The sequence below is a fragment of the Leguminivora glycinivorella genome, chromosome 3 (genome assembly GCF_023078275.1).
Source record: "Leguminivora glycinivorella isolate SPB_JAAS2020 chromosome 3, LegGlyc_1.1, whole genome shotgun sequence".
In the NCBI taxonomy this organism is placed as follows: Eukaryota; Metazoa; Arthropoda; class Insecta; order Lepidoptera; family Tortricidae; genus Leguminivora; species Leguminivora glycinivorella.
Genome location: NC_062973.1, coordinates 13,822,020 through 13,830,563, shown reverse-complemented (window position 1 = coordinate 13,830,563; position 8,544 = coordinate 13,822,020). Strand labels below are relative to the sequence as shown.

Sequence of the window (8,544 nt, the reverse complement as noted above, 5' to 3'; positions counted from 1 at the left end):
GCTTACATGGTGTACAAGTAAAGTTTTCTCCTATTATTTTAAGTAACTGTACCTTGTGTCCAATTAATAATCGTGCATCGTTCGCTAAACAAGTCCTTACCACTATTTACTATGTTTTCTCATTAATAGTTGAGTTGAAATACAATCTAGAACATGGGTGGACTCGATATTAAGCATGTAGTAGATGAAGTAGCCGAAAGCTGTTTGAAACTTTATAATGAACTTCCAAAGACTGGTAAACCTGTTGAGGTTGAGTGGACCGTGCTGTCCTGCATAATACAATACGATAGCAGAACGGAGGAGTTTGAAGTAGTGTCTCTGGGTACTGGATCGAAATGTATAGGTGCTTCAAAAATGTCCCCATCCGGAGATATTCTGAATGACAGTCACGCCGAGGTCATAGCTAGAAGAGGATTTTTGACTTATCTCTATGAGAATATAGAGCAAGCTTTAGATAGTAAGCAGTCAATATTTAAGTTTGAAAATGGATTGTTTGAATTGAAACACAATATTAATTTTATATTTTATTCATCTCAGCTGCCTTGCGGAGACGCCTCTATCCTACCTAAATCTGGAGAAGAGGAACAGTATGGTGATATTCTACAAAGTATGAAAAAGCAGGCTTCGGAAGATATTTGTGATGTAGAACATAAAAGAGCTAAGGCAGATATTCATAGAACTGGAGCTAGGTGTTTACCTGACTCGGAGCAGGACTTTAAGCAGCCAGGGGAAAGTTATCACATATTAGGTCAAGTTCGCACTAAACCCGGTAGAGGGGACCGGACACAATCAGTATCTTGTAGCGATAAGATGGCTCGATGGATCCATGTAGGCATCCAGGGTGGCTTATTAGATTTATTATTATCCAAGCCTATTTTTGTCAGTTCCTTCATTTTTGGTAGCAAAGTACCATATTCAGAGGAATCCTTGGCAAGAGCTTTGTTGAAGCGAAATGCAGGTGACCTATCTTTGGTGCAACCAGGGATAATGCCACAGTTCTATCAAAGCACACTAGTGTTCCCTCATATTAGAACTGAGAAGAATTTAAGACCAGCTCCTGGCAGCATAATTTGGATGAGATCTAAGTGAGTACTTGAAAATATAATGTTTTTATTAGGTGATATTTAACAAGATGTTTATGAGAAAAAAATCTGTAATATGATAAAATTACTGACAACAATATAGGCGAGATGACTAAAAAAAACTAATTAGTAGAATGATCAAAGTTTTATTGAATTATTAATTTTTCAATAATTTTAAGTTATGAATTTCTTTGCATTTTGCAAGAAGGATGGTGTGCTTTACGTAAACGTTAACAATATTATTTAATTAAAATGACAAGATTTCAAGTAGGTATTATTTATGCCACAGTGCTAATGTGACGTCACGCCAGATACAAGCGTTTTAAATTTTTACTTAGAAGTGATCGAATTTTAAACACGTATTTTTTCTTTTTTCTCGTAAACGAAAAATGACGACGGTACAATGCCCCTCACAGATACCTTAGAAGTGACGTATACTTTGTATTTTTTTCATTAATTAGAAAAAGCGAAAAATATGTGTTCAGTATTTTTGGACAATCTAACTGACGGACTAAATAGAATGCCATTTTTTTATGTAGTCGTCATCCCTATTGTATGAAGTTTATAGTAAAATAAACTTTAGGATATGAGCATAGAAAATATGTATTTAACAATGGACAATACATACATATATTAATATTATTGTAGCACTTGTAGTTATTAAAGAATTGTTGTTAAGTCATTCATACATACCTCCAATGTCAGTAGAGATAGCAGTATGAATTTATCTACATACATTGATAGAAAAGTGGAAGTCAATTTCTCAGCTATTTTTGTAATTGTAAACTAGGTTAAAGAATCTAAGGGCACGGTAGTGCGCAGGCCAGGTTCCAGCAACATTATACTTAAACAAAGTATACTGGAAAGCAAGATAAAGAAAATATCTTATTATTGGATTTGTTTCAGGGGAGTAGAGGTGGCAGTACAGGGACGAAAACTAGGTGTGACAAAGAAAAAAGCTAAATCCCTGAGCAGTTCTTTATTTATCAGTAAATATAATATCTACAAAAGATTCCTAAATGTTTTGAATAGAACTGATGATGTGAAGAAATCTCTTGGATTAGAAAAATTACAAGATGTCCCATATAATGAAATGAAGAGGAAATCAAAGAGGTATTTAGATCAATGGGAGCTAGTAAAGGATATATTTTTTAAATCATGGACTAAAAAACCGGACATGTGGAATTTCTGTGTAGAACAATTTTAATTCAAAAATATATTCTAAATTCTAACCCATTTTTTTATTTTTGCCTTTCTATTTTGAAAGCATGATAGCTACAGCCAGCCACAAAAACTATTGTTCTACTTATAGGTAATTGTTCCTTAAATTTTTGAGTGCTATCTTGAAAGTAACCCATATTTTAGTTAAGATTTTTGTTAGTACATAACATAACACATTAGTATACAAGTGCAAAGTGAATATAAAGCAACACATTAAATTGTAGCACATAGGCACAGTATAATAAAGAGTACTATCGTACTACTGTACGATGCCACTGCTGCCACTGCTGCTGCTGTGTTGCCACTTCCGCTCCCCGCTGAAAGTGCCGCCCACCCCCTCTCGGTTACCTCACAGTTACCACCTGTCAAAAATACGAACAGTCGACCTGTCATATTTCACTCATACAAGCATAGTACGCGTTCACCTACATGAGCCAAGACTGTGTGCTAGGAATGCGCCTCTTTCAATATATTTGATCGCCAGTGTCCGAGGTGTGACATAGGGCTTCTGCAAACGGGCTTATGTTCAACGACTACGCCAAAGCAAAACATACGGTGCAGTACAGGTGCCGTAGCCTAATGGCATTTCTGCGACGCGAAACGAAAACGAAACGCCGCGAAAGGTAGTCGCGCCAATACACAAGAGCGATAGAGATAGATATCTATGAGCGTTTCGTTTCGTGAGCGTTTGTGCCATTCGGCTACGTACCTAGGCCTGTCTGCCGAATTTACTACAATATTTATTTTCACTACTCACATATTTGACATTATTTCGTTATCTATGGCAGCCAAAAGATGGTACATCGGAATTAGTATAGCAAATAACTAATGTCTACGATCAATCATAATAAACTGACGCATATAAAAGGTCAAAGGTCCCGATCAAAACAAATGAGGCCATACGGCCATGGTCATTCCTAATCCCCTTTTGCGGGCCGCGAATAGTTGCCAAACCCATCAGAACTGTCACACCTCGACCTGTTGACTAGACAAGTACGAGTAGCTACGTTACGAGATCGTCCATTAAGGATTATGTCAGACGTTTAGCCTTTTCGCTACCAAGTTATCTGCCCCAGTAAAAGGCGACGTCGTCGTGCGGCAGATCGGAGTATGTCGCGAATGGTTATTCGCTAAACTTATTGACATCTACGCCTGTGTCTCCTGTCTGCCAGTATAAGTTTGGCTGCCAGCTACCAAAGCCTTCCACAGTGATTTTCGTACAGACTCCTGCGATATTTTTAGTCGGTATTTTTTTGTTTTCCGTTAAATTCGACACGTCGTTAGGTTTATTATCAGGAACCATATATCTGTTTTTTTCATTGTTTAAATACATAATAAATGAATTTATTAGTGTGAGAGACCTTTAATAAAAACATTCAAGCACAAAATACATATTAGTACAAGTACAGAATAAGTAAGAGTTAAGACACTAGTTTCTTAGAGAAATTAATTGCATTTTATCTAAAGAACCTTCCCTTACAGTTAACGGAATTCATCAAAAACAGGGTATATATAAACAAAACCTAAAACATTTTCTAGAATATAAACTCTATATTTAAAATATCAGTGCAATAAATGAATAAATAATAACAAGGATAAGGACCTTCCACACGTCAGTGTAGGTAATTGTTTTGTTTAGGTATGTATATCAGTAGGGCAAAAGCTGGTAATAAGTGATCCATTTGTTATAGTTTGTCACATTTGTGAATAACGCAGCAGCAGTTCCACTTTTCGCCACTATTGCAGTATCATGCGCCAGATGGGTACTAATTACCATCTATTTTGCATTCTCGTGACGAAATCCTACCGTTTAACCCGGGCTACCTATTGTCGTGGGTTTAGAAATATGCTGACATTTAATACCATTCCGATGCATTAATAATGTTGTCTCGCTGAAACGATTAGTATTGTTGGATATGATCTTACGGGGTAAAGAGATTCTCATTTGCGATAAGCGGTTGGGTAAGGTTCTGAGGTAAAATTATCGGCTATTATTCAATTATGGAGCTTTTGCAGGTACTTGTTTTGTACAGTCAGCATCAATTCAATAGTAGCGGATGCAACGACGTACCAAAAGTATCTGACATCCTGATTAACGTTTCTAAACATCTGTAGGTGAGCGTTTTCAGAATTTGGGACCCTCCAATAAGCGTAAGTTGTTAACAAAAATTAACTCACTGTCAGTTTTGTGACGATTATTAAGCATGAAATTTCTACACGGTGTTTCCGGTACCACTCAAAACCTCAGACACCCCAACTGATTTTTATTTTTTTAAACTCATCTAGAGTATTCATCTTTTAATCTGATCGTTACTTTTTTTTTGATTGAATTTTTAATTTTCTGTACAGCTCTACTTGACTTTTAGCTCTACACTCAATAAAATAATTGCTAACTACCATCATAAACCATAAGACTATTTATTTGTGTACGTTACTGCAACGACATAAGGTTTACCAATAGACAGCTAAGATGTCACTGTAAAACACTTTAAAGCTTTGTCACAGTAAACTTCAAATTGGACAGGTATATACAAATATTGTTTTTGTATTAATTACATAAACTTTAAGCAATAATCTACATTCAGAATGAGAAAAAAGTAAATTTTTAGACAGATTTTATGCTTAATTGTCGTCACAAAACTGACAGCGAGTTAATTTTTTGTTAACAACTTACGCTAATTGGGGTGTCCCAAATTCTGAAAATGCCCAGGTACAGTTCGCGGTCAGGAATGTCAAAGATGAATACAACAGCTCCAACAGCTTGCTGGCCGATATCGCCAGTACATTGCACTGTCCATTTGCTAGACAGTGGGCGTCCCTTCATTGTCCTGTATACCAAGGCCCAAAGTAGTAGTAGTTGTTTGTCAATTAGATTAATTAGGTTAGAATGTACTAAAACTAGTACTAAAACTGTAATTAACACTCAATGGGCAAATTGACCTGAAATAAAGTATTATTATTATTATACATTTATGTAGAGACAAATCAAATTTTTGAGCGGTTATTACAGAATAGTACTTAGTTACTTCTGAAGCGTTACTTGATCCGCTACTTTTGATGGCAACTGTACTTACAAAATTGTGCAGAAATTAAAACATACCTCTGTTCAAAGCATAGGTAAGAAAAAACTTTATAGGTAAAAGAGACGAATCGAATATGAAGTGTTATTCGTGTTAGTATGTAGGTGTTGAAAATTATTAAATTAATAAATTATACAAAAGCTGGGTAAATATATTATTAACAACCAATGTATTTCAGGCAGCCGGGTTAGACAAATTCGTAAGATTTGTTTTTAGTCTAACCAACATTATTTGATTGGTTGGGGACTCTGAGTTCTCTCTCTGCATACTGGCCAATCTGGCCCCGTAGCCGAATGGCATTTCTACGACGCGAAACGAAAACGAAACGCCGCTAAAGGTAGGCTAGCGCGCCGATACGAAAGAGCGATAGAGATAGATATAGTCTACGAGCGTTTCGTTTCGTGAGCGTTTGTGCCATTCGGCTACGCACCCTGGAAGGAGCACTGGGCACTGTCTGCTGCAGCACTGCACGCAGTGACAACGATTTACCAAGCTTCGACTGAGAAATATACGCGTCCTTGCCTTAATACAATACTAAATTTCAAATAAATGCAAGTTTAATGCTTGGCCAACATTTAATCGAAATACGATTATATATCGACGCCCAAAAAGTTAATGATAATTATTTCTTATATAAAGTTGCAAAGTTGTAGGAAATTTAAACACGCGCTAGCGAATGGATTCTAAGAGTTGAACTACGAGGCAGTGAAGGGCTTCTATAGTTGAACCGTGAGCGAAGCGAGTGGTTTGCAAATGACACGTTACATATAAATTATCTATCATTTAGCCAGTTGAGGCACAAGTCAATTCTGTGATCTTTATTTTGAGGTATTTATCTTACCACAATTTCCTTGACAATAAGTAATAACAGTCAAATATCTAAATAAAGGGTGTGTAATGATTGGTACCTATAACTTTTTTTGGTATAGTAACATTTGATATAACAACATTTGGTATATTTTTAAAGGATATCACTCATTTACTTGGGTTTACTATGGGATATGGGTTAAATTGTGGCGTAGGCGAGAGGCTGGCAAACTGTCACTGCAATGTCACAGTTTCGTTTTCTTTCAACCCCTTATTTGCCAAGAGTGGCACTGAAGCTGTAGTAGTTTCATGTGTTCTGCCTACCCCTTTATGGGATACAGGCGTGATTGTATGTATGTATGTATGTATATCACTCATTTGACATAATTAACATTTGGTATAACCTCAAAAAATCTACTTTTATTTTGTATAATCATTATTTCGTATAACAATTATTTATAATAACCGCTATATGGTATAACTATCTATTGATATACGACTAGTATAATATAACTAGCAAACAGTATACAACATTTCATGAATTAATTTTATTCTTTTTTTAAGGGATCACAGTTCTAACCTAACCTAACCTACTTTTCTGACAGTAGATGTGATTAAGGGTCACAGTTCTAACCTAACCTAACCTATTTTTCTGGTAGCAGCGCGTTGTGTGTAGGGGTCACAGTTCTAAGCTAATCTACTTTTCTGGTAAATGATGGATTCAATTTATTGTACATTTTTATTTATTCTAACTGTGCTTTAGAAAGAATTAATTTGTGTTATACAATTTATTTATTATCGTAAATAAGCATTATACTAAAAGTATGTTATAATAAATGTTTTTCGAAAAATGATCATTATATTAAATAAGAATTATACAATTTGTTAGTATATTATTTGTTGTTATATGATTCAATAATTATATCAAATGATCGTTATAACGACTAAAAATATATCAAGTAAAGTTATATCGATCGATACGCACCCCTAAATAAACTCAGTTCTTACGGAATCATAAAACTCATATCATAAAACATACAATTTATAAATTAATATTCTAAAATGATCCCTACATACCTTTAGTAAGGGCATTTATTTGTGTGATGAACACAGATATTTCCTATCCTGAGTCATGGATGTTTTCTATGTATATAATATAAGTATGTATTTATCTATATAAGTAGGTATGTGTATCGTCGCCTAGCACCCATAGTACAAGCTTTGCTTAGTTTGGGGCTAGGTTGATCTGTGTAACGTGTCCCAAAAAAATAAAAATGAGCTGATCACTTTTAGCCTCAGGATACTAGTGTCCTCAATGTCATTTATCTTAAATGCTAGCCTTCGCAGCATTCTGCGTTCTGCCTTATCTTCTAATACGAGTATGTGATGTAACAGTGTTTTGTAATACCTGCTCGATTGAATGTAGAAATTAATCGGTCGTCATTAATATCCTCTCATTAGGTATATTGTTTAGCTAGTGCGCGCGCGCTACGAAAGAGGTTGGTTTTGAGACCTTGCGCAGTTTCACGCGGTTATAAATGCATTGTGATGATTGTGTGGTTACTGGTTAGAAAATTGAAGGCACAACAATGCGGACTCAGTTAGTCTCTCCTACACATAGGTACCTACATACATATCTATACAAACCCTACTACATACACATCTAATGTGAAATACATCATTTTAGTTTGTTTATAACTAAATCATTTAAAATAGAATCAGGGGCTGCTTCTCCATTAGCCTATCTATTCAGCGTAGACTATATATATAACAGTGTGATATTTATTTTTTCATATTTAAAAAGATCGGATAGTATTTACCAATGCCCATTGAGCTCCGTTCGTGTAAAGTCGAAGTAACGGTTCGTAAGCTACAAGAAGTTAAGAACACTATGCCACCAAACTCAACAGTTCGTAGTAAGTGCCACAAGTTATTTGACGTTTATTTGCCGCGTGAAATTTTATACGCTGTAATTTGTACGAGGTTTTCTGTCAAAAGATAACCTAACGGTCCTAAAGTAACTTTAGTTCTGCTGTGAACACGTTGTCGAAGTGTACGAATACCAATTACACGCGAAGTCGTCAATCGCCAGTTTGGAGCCATAATAGCTACTCATGATTTGTTCGCCATTTCCCAATTTTCTCGACTTGCTGTCGATCTTGGTTGGTGTTGGTCCGTTGGTTCCCTACACGTTTCATATTAGCGATTCGTACATACAACGTGGAAGAGCCTTTTGTCTTTCAGATTGACTGATACGCCTACGTTGCGTGTATCTCACTAAACTCCCGGAAAGAACCACACTCATCCGACACCAGAGGACGCGGAGGGTTAAGTAAAACAAATGGGAACACGTC

The 8,544-nt window shown here is 35.8% G+C and overlaps 1 protein-coding gene across 1 annotated transcript; it reads left to right on the top strand.

Annotated features, from left to right (window-relative positions):
• On the top strand, positions 1-2,314 carry LOC125224767 (tRNA-specific adenosine deaminase 1). The gene is made up of 2 exons (XM_048128218.1): positions 1-1,085; positions 1,989-2,314. The coding sequence occupies exons 1-2, from the start codon at positions 154-156 to the stop codon at positions 2,287-2,289; spliced, it is 1,233 nt and encodes a 410-aa protein (XP_047984175.1). The 5' UTR covers positions 1-153; the 3' UTR covers positions 2,290-2,314.
• The last annotated feature ends 6,230 nt before the right edge of the window (positions 2,315-8,544 follow it).

What these genes read in the sequence shown, in the direction of transcription:
- LOC125224767 (XM_048128218.1), top strand. Translation starts at nt 154, where the DNA reads ATGGGTGGACTCGATATTAAGCATGTAGTAGATGAAGTAGCCGAAAGC. An exon ending in ATAATTTGGATGAGATCTAA is followed by an intron (nt 1,086 to 1,988) that starts GTGAGTACTTGA and finishes GATTTGTTTCAG; the next exon opens with GGGAGTAGAGGTGGCAGTAC.